General features: G+C 45.9%; 2 protein-coding genes and 1 pseudogene across 3 annotated transcripts in view; 1 reads left to right on the top strand and 2 right to left on the bottom strand.

The window, feature by feature from the left end:
- Window positions 1-835, top strand: part of LOC135702016 (DNA-dependent protein kinase catalytic subunit-like) — a 253,136-nt gene extending 252,301 nt beyond the window's left edge. Inside the window, exon 6 of one of the 2 annotated variants that reach the window (XM_065222965.1) lies at window positions 26-832. In XM_065222965.1, the coding sequence (XP_065079037.1) occupies window positions 26-787 (762 nt within the window). In that variant the 3' untranslated portion in view covers window positions 788-832. Of the gene's footprint in view, window positions 1-25 lie in introns of both variants that reach the window. The other variant, XM_065222964.1, reaches the window with a different exon arrangement.
- Window positions 836-12,982: 12,147 nt separating this feature from the next.
- Window positions 12,983-14,392, bottom strand: Trmt61 (tRNA methyltransferase 61). Its single transcript, XM_065222919.1, has 3 exons — window positions 14,116-14,392; window positions 13,620-14,049; window positions 12,983-13,554 (listed from the first exon to the last, which is right to left on the bottom strand). The coding sequence occupies exons 1-3, from the start codon at window positions 14,311-14,313 to the stop codon at window positions 13,247-13,249; spliced, it is 936 nt and encodes a 311-aa protein (XP_065078991.1). The 5' UTR covers window positions 14,314-14,392; the 3' UTR covers window positions 12,983-13,246.
- A 2,550-nt stretch (window positions 14,393-16,942) lies between these two features.
- On the bottom strand, window positions 16,943-17,547 carry LOC135701969 (exonuclease 3'-5' domain-containing protein 2-like; annotated as a pseudogene).
- Window positions 17,548-18,230: the final 683 nt, after the last annotated feature.

The following is an 18,230-nucleotide window of genomic DNA, read 5'->3' on the forward strand; positions in this document are numbered from 1 at the left end:
AAATTTAGCCCAGCCTCTTCCACAGATTGCACTCAAATTCAACGAACTACGGTACAAAATCAAGGAGGACACCTTCAAACGGGCTTTGTTCGAGATGGCCGTTTCGGCAGAATCATTTTATAGTCTCCGGGCAAACTTCGCCAAAAGCCTGATGGCAATGAATGCCTCCTGTTGGATCCTGGGCATAGGCGATCGACACACGTCAAATGTGGTGATCGATCGTAGCAATGGAAAGGTGGCCGGGATCGACTTTGGCATTGCATTCGGCGCCGGAATAAGGGATCAAGCAATTCCAGAAATGGTACCCTTCCGGTTGACGCCTCAGTTTGTCAACGTTATGGAACCGATGCGAACGTCCGGCCTAATGCATAAGTGTATGGTTTATACCATAGCTTGCCTGCGGGAGTCACGCAAGCTGTTGAGATCACGTCTGGAGGTGTTTGTGCGAGAGCCAACGTTGGATTGGTTGGAAGCGGCCCAGCGGAGGATCGTCCGAGAGGAGAACAAACCAACGTTGACCTGGGATCCTCAAACGCGGATCAATATCGCCATTCGGAAGTTGAATGGAGCTAATCCGAAGGTTTTGATTGCGGAAGATCTTCGTCTCGGACAGGTGGGTGGCAATCAGGAGACTTTTAACGGGTATTTGAAGATGCTTCGACTGGATGATCCTCGGTTGGAATCGGGTAATCTGACGGTCGAACAGCAGGTGCAGTGCTTGTTGAAAACGGCCACCAGCGGGTCCATTCTGGGTATTACCTACGCCGGGTGGTTTCCGTGGTTCTAGAGTATTGACTAGTTTTAGTTTTATTATATGTAAGCTTTCTTTGTAATACATGCATTTATACTTAAAAAAGGTCAATTTAGAAAGAATTCCTTGTTCCTTAAATTTCCTTGATCGTCTGGAAGAATACGCACAGCTTAAAAAGGGCAGTGGGGCAGTGCTGTGCGATACTTTTTTTTCGAGTGCAAGAGACCAGAGAGCAGGCACAAATTTTGAGAGACGTGCGATGAGAGCACGAAGATAAGCTCACTCCAATACACATGAACAGTTCCAAAATCATTGTAAACACAAAAATCATTTTTGATGGGAGTTCGTAACATGGCACAATGTTCTTCTTCATTCAAACTATGGACAATGAACTCATCGATACTCACTGTCGGTCAGTTTTCACAGTTATCGAAAGTGCCACTACAGTTGATGAGATATTCATTGGTGACTTCAATCTGCCAGGCGTTTTGTGAAGTCCATCTCATAGCGGATTCCTGCATCCAGATCCTGATAGCTCTACATTTCACGCAGGAGCTATTAGCCTTCTCGACAACTACAGCGCAGCGACGCTTTCTCAAATTAACCATGTAGCTAACGAAAATGATCGTAGTTTGGATCTCTGCTTCGTGAGCGCACAGGACAGGGCTCCATTAATTTCCTCGGCTCCTTGTGCACTAACTAAGCTAGTTCCACATCACCCTTCTATAATTGTCACTGTTGAGGACAAACTCGTGCGTGATTTCGACGGTTATCCTGCTACGGTTTCTTATGACTTCCGTAAAGCTGACCACCGTAGCATCATAGATGTATTGTCTAGCATGGTATGGGAGAACATCCTTGATCCAGACGTTGAGGCTGCATTGCAAACCTTTTCTCATGTCTTGACATATGTCATTGACAGACACGTCCCAAAAAGAACTCACCACAAAGTGTCTCACCCTCCCTGGCCAACGAGAGAGTTACGTAGGTTGAAGTCAATCAAGAGAGCAGTATTGAGAAGTTTACGAAGTATCGCACGCTTCCTCTGAAACTACATCATGTGAGGCTGAATCACATGTACCAGCGAGTCAGTCGTGAATGCTTTTCAAGTTTCCAACGAGGCATCCAGTGCAAACTTAAGTTACCTACACCCGAAATCCTTTTGGAACTACGTGAACGAGCAAAGCAGGCAATCCGGCCTTCCATCGTCTATGGAAGTCAACGGAGAAGTTGCTGCCACCGTTCAGGATATATGCCGCATTTTTTTCCGAAAAGTTTGCCAGTTTATTCACTAATGAGGTACTAACTGACGACCATATTAACCTGCCTGCCAGGAACGTTCCAGTAAATGATCAAACGCTGGGTGCAATTGATGTTAATGCTGAGATGATTTCTGAGGCCGCGACTCTGCTCAAGTCATCCTTCAATCCTTGACCTGATGGAGTTCCATCTGTATTTTTGAAGAGACATATTGCTAGCTTGTTAATTCCGCTTCTTCGCCTGTTCCGAATGTCTCTCTCCAGTGGCATATTTCCATCTTGCTGGAAATTTGCGCACATGTTTTCCGTCCACAAAAAAGGAAGGAAACGAGCTGTGGATAACTATCGAGGAATTACATCGTTAAGTGCCGTTTCGAAGCTATTAGAGCTAGTGATTATGGAACCGTTGCTGTCCCATTGCAAGCAGTATTTGAGTGCTGATCAACATGGGTTTACTGTCGGCCGCTCTACAACTACCAATCTGTCGGATCGGGTTCAAACGGACGTTATTTATTCAGACCTATCCGCAGCATTCGACAAGTTGAACCATGCTATTGCGATTGCTAAACTTGGCAGGCTCGGTGTATGCGGTAATCTTCTGAGTTGGTTTCGATCATATCTTACCGGGCGGCAAGGGGAAGCCACATGGGATCCCGCAAGGGACCGTTAATTTTTATACTGTATTTCAACGACGTGCATCTGGTCATCGAAGCTCCTCGGTTATCATCAGATGACCTCAAAATCTTTCTACGAATCTGCTTCATTGCTGACTGTCACTTTCTTCAACGTCAGCTGAATGTATTCGCTAGTTGGTGCAGGCAGAATGGTAGTGAACCCAGCCAAATGCTCCGCTATTACGTTCTCACGAAAACAACAACCGATAATATTTAGCCATGACCTGCTTGGCTCGACAATCGAACGCGTGAATCAGGTGAAAGACTTGGGTGCGATCTTGGATTCGCAGCTCTTATTCAAGCAACACATTCCCCCTTATTCTGCGAGTCACGTGACTCTCTCTCACAGGTGAGGTGACAATTGTCACCTCGTGTGAGGTGACTCTCCATGTAAATCAAATGGAGAGTCACCTCACACGAGGTGACTATTGTCACCTCACCGGTGAGAGAGAGTCACGTGACTCGCAGAATAAGGGGGATTGCATATGTTGTTGATAAGGCGCCAAGAACTTTAGGGTTCATTTTTAGGATAGCTAAAAACTTCACTGATATCTACTGTCTAAAATCTCTCTATTGTTCGCTTGTTCGATCGACGCTTGAGTATTGTTCAGCGGTTTAGAACCCAAACTACAACAACTTTTCTTCGTTTTGCGTTAGAATGATTCGTTTCGATTACCCAGTTACGACAGCCGTTGTCAACTTATCGACCTAGAACTTCTCCGGACTAGAAGAGACAGTAGATGTTTGCAACCTCGATCTGAGTTCACGACAACAAGCAGAACCCTAACCGTGGCCGATATCATGCAAGGAAGGACAGATTGCGAGGCTATCCCTGAGGCAAATTGACCTGAATGTTCAACCCCGACCGCTTCGTAATAACCTTCTGCCTCTACGTCGCACAAATTATGGAGCATACGGTGCGATTTGCGGACTGTAGAGAATATTCAACAGAGTTGCATCTGTTTTCTACTTTCATCTCTTCCGTGATGCGCTACGTCGAATGTTTTCTTCTGTTTTTCGCCGGCAGGAGTAACTGACTATAAGATATATGTTTTTGCTTGAATATATTTTACTATAGTTGATGAGGTTAACATCATTGGGGCTTCATCCAGCATGTTGATGTAAAACAATAAAACAATTCCTCAACAGCGTTGGATCTTTAAACCATTTACTCCGTTTTTGCAAACTGGTTATCTATTCATTCGATCATCCACGCCAAAAACACTGCTTTCGTTTCTGTATTTCCTGGTACCGCGAAAGTCTTGAGTCCCTCAGGTCCTCATGCAGGCTGTATGATGCAGCGGTTCAGCTATCCTTTCGTCGTCAGTTCAAGTCCCACCAGGAAGTGTCCGGGGCTAAGGCTTCGTATTATACAGGATCTTCACTCATCTGTACTAGAGGCCTCGAGTTGAGTATGGCCTCCACTTGGATTAAGAGTGTGTTCAATTCTTCATGTGACAAGTAGCTTTCGTTGAGGGTTTTGTGAAGATGCGACTTCATGTACATATTTAACATTCGCCTCCCAAATTCCACCCTGATGTGGTGCTTCAGGAGGATTGAAGCTCCAGGAAATCCCACGTGGCTGACAGAAATCGTTCATACGGTTCTCGAGAATTTGGGACTTCAGAAGCTCAATTAGTTCGGTTAGTTCTTTTTCAGCACCACGGAAGTTAGTCCCTTTGTCAGAGAATAGGTTCGATGGATTTCAACGACGGCCTTCAAATCGGTGGAGTGCCGCCAGGAAACCCTCAGTTGTCAGTCATGTCACCAGCTCTAAGTGTATGGCCTTGGCGACCATACATACACACGGCGAATGAGAACGACTCAAATTTGAGTTTAGTTCACTCATAATCGCCAAAAGTGCAGGAACTCAGCGATGAGTAAAATTTCCTCATGTTTTCCCAGGTTTTTCCAGGGAAAAAATCCCGAATTTGAGAAAAGTAAAGATTGGATTCACTCAGTCTATTGGTACTACTCCGAGACTGAATAAAATTTTCGTCAATTTCCTCATTTTCCGGCAGATTTTTTAGGTTTTCCACAGGAAACCATGAGACAAATTTAACTCATCGCTGCGTTCCTGCACTTTTGGCGATTATGAGTGAACTAAACTCAAATTTGGGTCGTTCTCATTCGCCGTGCAAACAAGCAGACATATTGAAAAAAAATGGACCTACCTAATCAATGCCGGTTCTAGCCGTTCTAGCGCAATGAGGTACAGATGGTGATGCAGATCGTGAAATATGGTTGTATTAGTAAACCAAAAAATCAACGTAAACGCAAGTAGTGACGTCACTAATTGCTTGTATCGTACAGGGGTTTTACTCACACAACTTAAACGATTGCTTCACCTCGGTAATCCATCTCATTGGTTCTAGCGAAGGGCTGAGCTGCTGTCACTCGACAACTCGGGAGATCGCCTGCTGTACGTCGCTAAGTTGGACCTTGATGCATGTCACGCATTGCCTGATGACACGATGGATTGTCCGCTTCGCGTTCACCGGTCAGAACTTCTGCCGCACCACAACCAATAATCCGTTTAACCCCACATGCAATGCTTCCACCAGGATGCTCGTGAAGTATTGTTGGGTGTTTTTGATTCTTTGGCAGGTCTGTGTGTCTCAATCGACTACCAACTCTCAGCAGTCGTAGATTAGGTGCATGTTCCTCAACTTTCCTTTAACTTCCCCTTCAAAATGCAATCAATTTCTTCACGGTACACTACTCGCTGAACGGTGATCACCAATGTCAGCAGGGCTTCGTTGTGTTCGACGTAAGTCAGACTACCGCTTCTGCGATCGACCTGACGTTTATTAAAGACAAATCGATTGATGCAAGCGAAAATCCGTTTGTAACTTCCGGAAATTGCTGAATTTCAGAATAACATGTTACTATTTGTTCAATGGCCTCACCAACTGCAACAGTTTCTAATTCTTCATCATACTGGTTCACTACAATCGGGAGAAATTCAGGGCCATTCCACCAAAGTTTATTCTTCATTAAGTTTTTTGGGAAAACTCCACACGAAACTAAATCGGCCGGGTTTGCCTTGGTCGACATATACTGACACGAATCACTCGGAAATAGTTCGCGTATCTTCGTTACTCGATTCCGAACAAATACTGAAGTTTCTGATTTCGTTTTCTTCAACCAGCATAACACTATTTTTGAGTCCGACCAAAGCACCACCTTATGGTTGTTAAATGCTAAGGTTTCGCGCACTTTTTTCATCTGCTCCGCCAGCAGCATCCTGCGCTTCCGTCGATTCTTCACGCTGTAACTCTTTAATGGGAGCCACTCCGCATACTAGACTGTTGAGCAGTTCAGTCGATTTGAATTCTCTCTAGTTTCGTTCGTTCGTTCGCAAGTCGAATTAGCTCCGCGTTGTGTAGTGACGCTCTCGCTGACCCAGCCATGGGTAAGAAATCGCGCGGTAACGCGAGTGCCGGTTTACCGGGAAAACAGACTCTCCCAGGAGACGGCGCGACCACCGAGCCAGCCCAGAAGAAGCAGAAGAAAACCCCATTGCCCATCCCGACAGGCGTTGCGGACCCGCAGCCGGGGCCTCCCGGAACTAAACGACCCAGACCTGAAGACAGCAGCGCCACCGTATCAGCAGCAAAAAAGCTGCTGAGCAACAATCCGTTCTCCGCCCTGCAGAACGGAGCCCAGCCGCAGTCGGACCCTGAGACGGTGCCGAAAAAAGTTAAGTTGCCACCCTTCTATGTGAAGGGCTTCCCTCCCGGGCTATGGGAGCAGCTGGATTTCTACATTAAGCAGGGCCTTTGCTGCACCATTCAACGGTGCACGGAAGGCTACAAACTGATGGTCCCGGCCGAAAAACACTTCAACGCAGTTCAGGCCCTCTTGGACAGAATGAAGCTGGAGTACTTCTCCCACGACATCGAGGCCACCAAGCCGCTGAAAGTGGTGCTGCGCAGGCTCCACGACATGGACACCACCACCTTAATGGACGAGATTAAGGCGAACGGCCTCAAGCCGGTCGAAGTCCACAAGATGACCCGCAGCAAGGCCATCAAGTATCGTGACCAGCTCTACCTGGTCCATCTGGAGAAGAACTCCACAACCGTGAAGGATCTCCAGACGACACGCACACTGTTCCACATCGTAGTGAAGTGGGAGCAGTATAAACCCACCCACCGTGGCGTCACTCAGTGCTCGAACTGCCTATTGTTCGGGCACGGCACCAGGAATTGCCGCATGGCCAGCCGCTGCATCAAATGCGGCAAAAACCACAAGATCGACAACTGCGACAGCATCGAGGAAGCCACTCCCACATGCGCCAACTGCGGTGCCGCCCACAAGGCCACGAGTAAGGCCTGTCCGAAGCGGGCCGAATACGCCGAGATCCGGAAGAAGGCCTCGTCCAACAGCCAGCCCGGTCGCAAGAAGGTTCCAGAAAACAACGCGCAGAACTTTCCTCCGTTATCACCGGTCCAATCACGGCCAATTCCAGTGTTGCCGCCGCTCCCGCTCAACCAACAGTTGGCTGCCGCTGCAGTACCCGGTCAAGCCTCCGGGCCATCGACGGATCCCCCTGCTCCGGGATTGGCCGGTACAACCGGTGAAGCTACAGACGATTCTCCGCTGTCAACGGATGAGATCGTCACACTGTTGGCCCAGGCCATCATCATCAAGCGCACCTGCGCAACAAGAACACAACAGCTCCAAGCTATCATCTCCTTCGTCGCTAATTATGGACCGTGAACCCATAAAGATCGCCAACTGGAACGCTCGCTCCGTAGGGGCGAAAAACATTGAGCTTGCAGACTTCCTCCGCAAGCACGACATCGACGTGGGCCTTCTCACCGAGACCCACCTCAAGACCGGTGATAGCTTCTGGCTGCCCGACCACAGCATTGTCCGGCTTGATCGCACCAGCTCCAGGGGGGGCGGTGTCGCGGTCATCATCAAGAAAGGCATCAAGTACTGCACCCTACCCCACTACCGCACTTCCATCATCGAGGCCGTCGGCGTAGAGGTGGAAACATCGCCCGGAAACATCCGGTTCATCGCCGCCTACTGTCCCCGGCAATGTACCGTTAGCAATGGTACAGCACAGCAGTTCAAGAACGACCTTGCCATCATAACCCGCACCAATGCCCGCTTCGTAATCGGAGGGGACCTGAACGCCCGGCACGAGGCCTGGCGGAACTACCAGCAGAACCAGAACGGCCGCCTGCTATTCGACCATTCCCAGCATGGTCTCTATTCCGTCTGGTTTCCGGACGAACCAACCTTCACATCACCGACGGGCAACCCATCGACGCTGGACCTGTTCTTGGCAAACACCAGATTAGCCAAGCCGGTTGCCGTCAACGACCTGAGTTCGGACCACCAACCGGTGCTGACCGAGCTGGGCTACAACGTGGCCCCTGCACCGTGCCAGCGGAAGGACTACCATCGAGTCAACTGGGTCCAGTTTCGACGCGTGGTCGACCGCCACATCGACGTCAACCCACCGCTCGACACAGTGGAGGACATCGACCGGGCCCTGGAGGGTCTCCATCAAGCCATATCCGTGGCTGACGAAGAGTGCGTTCGACGAGTTCCTGTGAGGGGTAAGTTTCAAGCAATTGATTCCCACACCAAACTCTTGATTCGGCTCAGAAATGTTCGTAGACGCCAGTTTCAGCGGACTGGGGATCTGCAGTGTAAATGCGAAATGGTCGATCTGAATCGGCAGATCGCTTCCAGAATGGTCTCAATCCGGAACGAGAGTTTCGGGCGGCTCGTTCATAACCTGGACGACCGTTCCAGACCATTCTGGAAGGTTGCCAAGGTGTTGAAGTCTCACCCCAAGCCCATTCCACCACTTAGAGTCAATGACGAACGGCTTATCACCAACGAAGAGAAGGCCAATGCAATTGGGGAGCACATTGCCCAGTCGCATTTGCTTGGCTCTACAATCCCAAGTCCACTCGAGAACCAGGTTGTGCAGTGCGTCCAGACGTTAGATGCCTCCCCTTGTGCCGTCCCTCAAGAAGAACGGATTACAGAGGTACAAATTTGCTCAGCGCTGAAACGCAGTACGAACATGAAGGCTCCCGGGTTTAACGGAATATTCAACCTAGAGTTGAAAAATCTCAGCGCGAGGGTGCACTCGCTGCTGGCTGCCATCCTCAACAGATGCTTGGAGCTGCACTACTTTCCAAGCATCTGGAAGGTGGCAAAAATCATCCCGATCCGCAAACCTGGGAAAGACCCTTCACTACCGTCAAGCTACAGACCGATTAGCCTGCTCTCAGCGCTGAGCAAGCTGTTCGAAAAATTGATCCTCAGCCGACTAAACAAGTTTGTGGAGGAACATGACATTCTTCTTCCGGAACAGTTCGGGTTCCGCAAGGGGCATTCCACCAATCATCAGCTAGTGCGGGTGATGAATAACATCCGAAGTAACAAAGCTGTATCCAAGTCCACAGCCATGGCCTTGTTAGACGTCGAAAAGGCGTTTGACAATGTCTGGCACGACGGACTTATATACAAGCATTGTAACTCCAACTTTCCACCATACCTTGTGAAAATCACCCGTAACTATCTCCAGCAAAGGTCGTTCAGGGTGTCGTTGAATAGTTCCCTTTCGGGACAATTTCCGATCCCAGCAGGTGTTCCGCAAGGGAGTCTGCTGGGACCACTGCTTTACAGCATCTACACGTCGGACATCCCTCCTCTAGGAGACGGTTGCGTGTTCTTTCTGTTTGCAGATGACACCGCGATAGCCGTCAAGGGTAGGATGCCTCGTGAAATTACGAACAAGCTCCAACGATGCCTTGACACCTTTACTGATTATGCCACCACGTGGAAAATCAAAATCAACGCCTCGAAAACCCAAGCGATCATGTTCCTTCACAGACAATCATTAAAACTTAAACCGTCTCCCTCCTGTACCGTAATGATGGATGGTACAAGGGTCGAGTGGTCCACTGATGTTACTTATCTCGGGATGTTGTTCGATGAGAAGCTCCTGTTCCGCTCGCACATAGAGAAAACCCTAGTTAAGTGCTCCGCCTTGGTTAGGTGTTTGTATCCGCTCATTTGCCGCAGATCCCGCCTCTCAAGGCAAAACAAACTGGCTGTTTACAAACAGATCATAGCCCCCGCGATCTTCTATGCCGCCCCGGTGTGGGAATCGTGCGCTCAGACCCACAGGAACAAAATCCAGGTTGCACAGAATAGAGTGTTGAGGATGATCCTAGATCGTCCATTCGACACAAGAATAGCAGACCTCCATCAAGAGGCAGAAATTCCCAAAGTAGATTCCAAAATTGATGATATGACAACTAAATTTATTCAAAAATGCAATCTTTCTGAACATGCTTTAATAAGCAATTTGTACATAGTAGGTTAAGTGTATATAGTAGAGTAGGTTAGTTTTAAGCTGTAAATAGTAGTATTAAGTAGTTTCTCTTCAAATTCTAAAAACAAAACAAACCAATCCCACCAAGGTGGTCGACCGTGTACTAAGTCTAGGACTAATTCTGTAAAACAAATTTTGAATTTTGCCCATACTTAAAGATGAAGAATGCAATTAAATCACTTAGTAAAAATTTATATGGTAATCGTCCAAGTTAAACTAAAATAAAGATCATTTAAACTAAAAACTAAAAAAGCATACTAGACGCACCTCTGTAGTTCCGTCGCTCCTTAGGTAGATGCAGCAGCCATAAGCGGTTTTTGACGCATCCCCAAAACCGTGCAACTCGGTTGCCGTTGAATCTTCTTCCGTAACTCGTCGCGCGATCTTTATGCTATAGATGCTATCTAGTTCCAATCGAAATCTTGTCCATTCCGGAGCCGATTATCGGGAACAGGTTCATCCCACTCCACGTTCTTGCGCCAAAGTTGCTGCATCACCCTTTTGGCGATCACAACAATCGGTGCCAGTAATCCTAATCCGAACAACTTTGTGGCCTTCTCCGACAGAACCATCCGCTTTGTCGGTCTTTCCAAGTTGTCGATCGGCTTCACCAAGAACATAAACTGGTCATCAGCAGGGTCCCAGAGTATGCCCAAACTCTTAATGACTCCATTGATGTCGTTCTCTTCGAAATTTAGCTGCCTTTTCCGGGATTTATCGGGTATCCCTTCAAGCAATTCTTTATTGTTCGCACACCACTTGTAGATTTCAAATCCATCTTTCGCTTGCTCTAGTGTGTCGGCGCCGATATAAAAGCACTTTAGAACCACCTCACTGTCGTCCGAAAACTCCTTCTCTCGTCTTAAGCTAGCTGAACGATTGCTCTAGTGGCTAAGTAGGGTATCGCAGCCGTCGCATACTTTACCGTTTTCAACTCTAACTCCTGCAGAGGATTGGTCCTAGATTCACGCCACAAATAAAATGATATTTGCGAACGTATGCGGATAAAATGTGCAAGGAAAATCAGAAGAAAATTTTGAAAATTGGGTTGAATAAATCAAGGAGATAAGCTCCAAAAATGATTTTTAGCAAATTCTTGCAAGAATTTTGAAAAATTAACATTCCTTGAATGCCAATATTTCTTTGGAGAGAATCTTTAGAGTGTTTTGCAGAGAAATCCTATAATGTTATGGAGGACTTTTCAGGGGAATCTAAGAAAAATTCCGAAATTCATCTAGAGAATTTGAAACGAACCTGGGAGAAATCCTGGGATACTTCCAAGGAAATTCTAGAAATAAAAAGTTCGAAGACATGAACATGAGCACCATGCCACAAGCTTAGTTTTATGAACAGTGTTAACTAAAAGATTCACAACTGTAGTAGATAGAGTTAGTGTGGAATAAAGAATGAGAAGTCGAAAAGGCATTTGAAAATGTCTGGCATGACGGACTTATATACAAGCTTTGTAACTTCAATTTACCGTTGCATTTGGTTTACCCGTAACTACCTTCAGCAAAGGTCGTTCAAGGTGTCCTTGAATGGTTGTCTCTCAGACACATTTTCCATCCCGGCAGGCAGTTGGTTGGGCCTATTGCTCTACAGCTTGTATACTTCCGACATTCCTCCCCTCGGAGACGGTTGCGTGTGCTTCCTGTTCGCAGATGATACCGCGATATCAGTCAAGGGCAGAATGCCTCGCGAAATTACAAACAAACTACAACGATGCCTTGACACCTTTGCTGACTATGCAACAACTTGGAAAATCAGAATCAATGCCTCCAAAACCCTAACTATCATGTTCCTGCACAGGCAATCGCCCAAACTGATACCGGCCCCTTTTTGCACTGTAGTCATGGACGGCACAAGGGTTGAGTGGTCTGCTGAAGTTACGTATCTTGGAATTATTCGATGAGAAGCTCCTGTTCCGCTCGCATATAGAAAAGACGTTAGTTAAGTGTTCAAGCTTAGTTGGGTGTTTGTATCCGCTGATTTCTCACAGATCCCGCCTCTCTAGGGTTAACAAACTGGTCTACAATCAAATCATAGCACCTGCTCAAACTCACAGGAACAAAGGCCAGGTGGCACAAAACAGAGTGCTTAGGATGATCCTCGATCGTCCTTTCGACACTAGAATAACAAATTTACACGAAGAGGCAGGCATTCCCAGAATAGATTCCAGAATTAACGAAATTAAGACTAAATTTGCACAAAAATGTAAGGTATCAGAACATACTTTGATAAGCAATATGTATATAGTAGGTTAGGTGTATATAGTAGTTGTAGTTGTAAATAATAGTTATAAGTAGTCTCCCTTTTCCAATTTAAAACAAACCAATCCCACCAAGGTGGTCATACTTTAAAACATGCCTGATAGGACAAGGAATTATCGAGAGAAGTCATTGTTTACAAAAGCTGATTCGCCCTACTTCCAGCTCTATCTAGAATTCATACATGTCAAACCACACAAAAAAAAAACGGCGCCGGTGGTTTAGTGGTAAGCGTGATTACCTCTCACCCCAGCAGGCCGGGGTTCAATCCCAGTCAGCGCCGCCGGGATGTTCTGAGGCAACATCTCTGATCACGCCTTCCTTCGGATGGGAAGTAAAGCCGTTGGTCCCCGGTTCATGAGTTTGATGGGTCGATAGGTAGGGTCCAGGTGTGGGAGCTGCCTTCCTGGCACGCCGGTAGCATTGGTGCTCAGCACGGAAAACAAGATCGACGGAAAAAAAACCAAAGGAAAAAAAAAACCACACAAATACAAGAAATAAAGATCATTTAAAAGTAAAAAAAGAATGAGTAGAGAACAGCTGCAGCCGTGGGAGCTGCACCATTACTTCGTGTAGCCGTAGACAAGGTTTGACATCAGTGCACGTATTCCGTGGCAGGATGGGGAGACACACGTCGACAAGAAGATACAGTAGTGGGAAGGTCATTCGGTGAGATCAGAGCAGCGGATACTCCCGAATATAGAAGAACAATGGACGGCCAACAAGTATACCTTTAACGAGACGAGTGAGAACAAGCTGGGATTGAAGCTGTAAAAAGAGTATTGTAATAGGTATCGCTCAACAGCATAGGGTTTACCAAATTGAGAAATGATCTGCTTATTTATCTCATAAAATACCGACAGGCAGAACAATTAACATTACAGCATCTTAGGAAATATGTACCGTTCGTATCGACAAAGCTACCGCGCAAACAGCGGAGGCAGTTCCGCCACCGTCAAGTATCCCGTGTGTCCGGCCATCGTGTTCGGTGCGCTGGAGGTGATGTACTTTTTCGTCTCCTTCGGCGTTTTGGCATCCTTCGAATCCGTATCGGCTTTCTTCTGCTTCAAAAACTCCAGATCCATTACGGGTACGTTTTTCGTCCGAACGATATCTTCCACCTGCAGCACTTCCAGATTGACAACATCCACAAATCCGTACTGCTCGAGTGCTTCGCATACCCGGAGCGATTGTTCGACGCACGGGGAGAACGAGCAGAGGCGACCACCTGTGGCGAAAAAAAAAGCGAATTTTAAAACCGATCGGTTCGAGCATCGAATTCGTTTAACAAACCTGCATCCTTCATGGCTTTAACCGCGTATGGTATTGCCAGCTGGGGGGCCGGTAGATCCAGGAATACGGCATCAGCTTTGCCGGCGACTTCTTCACCAAATCCCTCCTCGCAAACATCCCGGTGCGTCACCTTAACGTAATCGCCCAACCCGTGCGAGTTGAATTCATCTTGAGCTTTCTGTACCCGTTCCTCGTGAAAGTCAAAGGTAAAGAGGAATCCGGTCGGTCGGATGGCCCGTAGGAAATAGTGCGAAAGCGATCCGGAACCGGTTCCCGATTCGACCACAACGCTACCGGGTTTGACTTCTAGCTGGTACAGGATCATACTGATGTCCGGTGTGTAGAGAATTTGCGTACGATGCGGCAAGGTTTGAGTCCACAGTTCCGCATTGGGCTGCAGGACGTGGGCCCAGCCTCTGGAGAGTTCCACCTGAGAAAATTTCGGGACATTTATTAGCTCGATACTTAAATTACACTACACTTGAAGTGGTCAAACCTTCGATCCATACTGAACACCGATGATGTCCTTCACTTTCAGGGCGCCGAAATTCGTCTGGAAGACGTGCTCGACCAATTCACCCTTCTTGTTCTTAATTTGCGGAACGGCTTCGATCGCGTACAAGTTCGTCACCGTGAGGTATACGATAACCGTGTCTCCTTCCTCGATGACGGATTTCGGTCCGGCGAAACTCATGCTATAAATCGAATGTTTAATCACGTACAATCAATGAGAAATCAAAAAGCACTAAACTAAACTGGTGCGGTGTGCACGTTGCGATGGATCGATTAGATGGTAAATAACTTGAGCGCAGGGATGCCATATAATTTTGCATTATCTGTACGAAAACTTATATTGTCGCGCTTATGTTAAATTCTCATTTAACCATTTCATTCGAGCAGTTGAAATGACTTTTACTACCACTCGAACTTTGGAATAAAACACTATTTTGAATTTTTTTCTTCTAGAACCACAACATTTGTGCGTTTCATAAAAAATATAAATTAATTGGTCCTGTTTTGTGAAATCGCTGGTAGAAAGTCACGCCAAAACTGCTTGACAAAGTGGTCAAATTTTGGTGACGGTCGAAGCGCGCTGCTCATAAGCGCGAGCAATAAGGATTATGTACAGGTGTGTAACTATGAAAGTGTTTTATTAAAGAGCCTAAATTTATAAAGAGGCGACATGTCAAAATTGGAACAATCGATTGTATGTCAAAATCATAGGAAAAGCCATTCCAATCGAGCAGAAGATCTGTCAAATGGATAAGATGTCATCTCTTTATAAATTCAGGCTATTTATATTTTATGAGCAAATCCTGGAACATTCGCTCCATCGCTCCTCAAGCCGCTGCCATAAAATACTCACCCCTATTCTGTATTTCGTTTCGAACGAAATTCTCTTACAAAAAAATATTTTTTTGTATGAGAATTTCGTTCGAAACGAAATACAGAATAGGGGTGACTATCTAAGTTACACACCTGTGTATAATCCTTATGGGCGGGATTGAATCGCGCTTCGACCGTCACCAAATGAGAATTTGACATAAGTGCGTCAATATGAAGCCTGTTTGGGTGATCAAATTAATGTGTGTATAAATACAGACATCTCTGTATATCTGGCATCTCTGCTTAAGTGCAGCTTTTGACAGTAGTTTGTTCGATGTCATGGTGGGTATAAACATGGTGATACAGTTTTGTCACTATATGAGTGAAGAGATCAGGGGGGGAGGGTGCGATTTCAGAGCAAATTGTTGTGAACAAATTCGGTCGAAACATGGTTGAATAATGAATTTGACACATTAGAACACCTATATATAGTTACCTTGGTTTTGGTTGGTTGGCCCTAAGAGGAAGAGTAGACAACTGTCTTCTTTTTGTCTGTGACGTGTTCTTCTTCTCTCGCGGAAACGACCGTGCAAAAACTGTTTCATTATGGGGCGACGCAGTCGACTGTCAAAATACAAGAGATTAATCCTTGTTGTAAAAATTCTCACGTTTCTATACGTTCGCCAGACCAATGAAAAAAGCTCGGAAAAAAGTCCCCCTATCATTGTCTCCTCTTACTTTAAGTGAACCCTACACGATTGCTTTTATTGACAATAATCGTATTGTCAATACATGCTATATTGACGTCAATATATCGAGATTGACAATATTTCTGAATTCACATCATCAATATTATTGTCAATAATTCCCCTTCGCGTCAATATATTGATGCGTGTGGGGTTTGCTTTAGGGTTGGCCGAAAGAGCGAAGTGGAATCTGATGGCCGCTCGATGGTGAGAGGTTGAGAGAGAGAGTTTAACCAGTGAGATAATGAGAGTTTAACCGGTCGCGAGCAGGCTGGCTTTATTGAAGCACGTGAGCTCACTTTCGAACTAGAATAGAACAGACAAACGTCCACTATCATGTGGACAGCTACAGTTGCAGAAGCGCGCTTTTTCTCTAGGAAGGGGTAAGAGGGGCATAGTGAGCATCCCGTGCACCAGCTTGAACTTCCGGCCGTTCGGAACAAATTGGTTGGTTGTAGGATCAATATCATAATGATATTGAACCTACTACCAGTTGATTTGTTTCATGCAGCTAGAGATCCAGGGCCAAACTGCGGGATGCTCACTATGCCTCTCCTCCCCCTATAAAGAATCTTAAGAAAAATTTCCATCCGGCAGCTACCGTAGAGTTCTACCAATAAAAACTCATTCTTGTGAACAAACTATACTAAATTATAGAAGAATCATTCCTCAACCCGTTTGTTTTGATAGTTTTCGAGATTGAGCTTTTTAATTCGCTAGAAATCGGTGATTAACGCGTTTGTTTACAAAAGCAATTACGCGCTAATCTCGAAGTTGACCGGATTTGTGATTGTTTACCGTAATAATTATTGGTATTTAATTTTAACATAACATTTATTGAGTATAGCGTGAGAGTAATATTTATGAATATTGTATTCAACCAACTACAGTACCCTTTCGATTTTGGCATCATAACTCTTCCTTGGTACGGTTGGATGCCAAAAAAAGAACGGATTTTAAAAATAATACATTTTCGCTCTTTGTGATTAGTTGTTGATAAAGTCAATGTCACAAAAATGACTCTTAAGTTGACTCCTCTGTACTCCATGGTGATCCGAAATTATTGAAATCAATAGAAATTACATCAATTTTGGCAACTCAAAATTTTCGAGTTTGTTGCAAACATCGAACGGACGGATGTTCCAATTTAATACAATCTTCCCTGGAAAGGAGTATCCAGGTATCGATCCAGTCGGCTGAAATATTATAATGTGCTCAATTCACTCAACGCCACCGAAAAAGCATAAACACTCACCTCCACGGAATGAACATATTGAAAGCACGGAAGATATCCAATGCTACAATCGCATCTTTCGCAGCATATTCCTTCTGCAGTGGGCTCAATTGGTCCCTTTCCCAATCTGATGCAGATACATGCCAATCTTTATTCAGCTTAACACGTACGACCGTTTCTGCCAATCCAGCCAGACTGTACTGACCCCGAATGCCAAGCTCCCAGGCCAAGATACGCAAATCCATCGATCCAGAAACGCAAATTCCATAACTGTCCAGAAGTTTACGGCCATCGTTAAACACTTCAATTCCTACTTTGATGACATTCGGATCGGCAAGCAGTTCCTTCAGTTCGCTAGGGATGCTATCTATTTTGATCAACCGTATCAAAAGGCACAGACCCCCATCGGATGCTAGCTGCAGAAGTGCCCCTTCTGTCGCATACCATATGTGCTAATCCACTCGCAAACCAATCCGATAACGGGGAAGTACTTACAGCGGTTACGGATTTGGAGAACGAGATCTCGACAAGCCGCGGCAGTTGTTACGACGTGAACGGTGTTGTTCATGACTTGAAAGGGATTTGGGTCGTTTTGAGATTTGAATGTCGAGCTATTCTCCATGATACCTAGGCTTACTGGAACCGGTGGGGTGCTCCGGGCATGGGATGATTTGAAACTGGCAAATAAAGCACTAATGGCGGTAAGCTCCAACTCGGATTAACTTTTAATACCGTCCCTGTTTGGATGATCTGCGAATTGTTTGCATAGCATCGTGTTGAATAACTCTGATGTCGGCATCAAAGCAGCCGGACATTCTTGATCAGGATTTAATCCGAGGATAATACCGATTGGAGCTTACCGCCATAAATGCCTGCAGGATGACCTATAGAGCGCAGTGTATGAATATTTCCGCTCATTGTTCTCAAAATAAAAGAAGCGCTCCTGCGAATCCCCTTTTTTCTACGTTTATCCATAGGACAAAGAAAATCTAATGGCGTTTCATTGCGTTAGGACGCGTCACCGTCAGCATCAGCGTCAAATTTGAATCTGATCAAAATTGACGGACTGACGTAGCGTCGATGTGAATTCGCCAAGTAGAGATGTCGGTGGAAAAGCAACATGACATGCGTTACACCTGTCATTTGACGGACGAACACCTTCGTAAACGCTGACGGTGACGCTGTATTGTCGGTCCCGCTGTAGAACGAATTTAGAATCAAGAAGCAGTATTAGATTTTAATCAATATCTCAACAATTTGTGACTCTTTATCAAATTCAACCGTATGGAAAGGTGAATAAAGTTA

Source organism: Ochlerotatus camptorhynchus, unplaced genomic scaffold (assembly GCF_037179485.1).
Source record: "Ochlerotatus camptorhynchus isolate MF236.1 unplaced genomic scaffold, CSIRO-AGI_Acam_v1.1 ptg000182l, whole genome shotgun sequence".
Classification (NCBI taxonomy): domain Eukaryota; kingdom Metazoa; phylum Arthropoda; class Insecta; order Diptera; family Culicidae; genus Ochlerotatus; species Ochlerotatus camptorhynchus.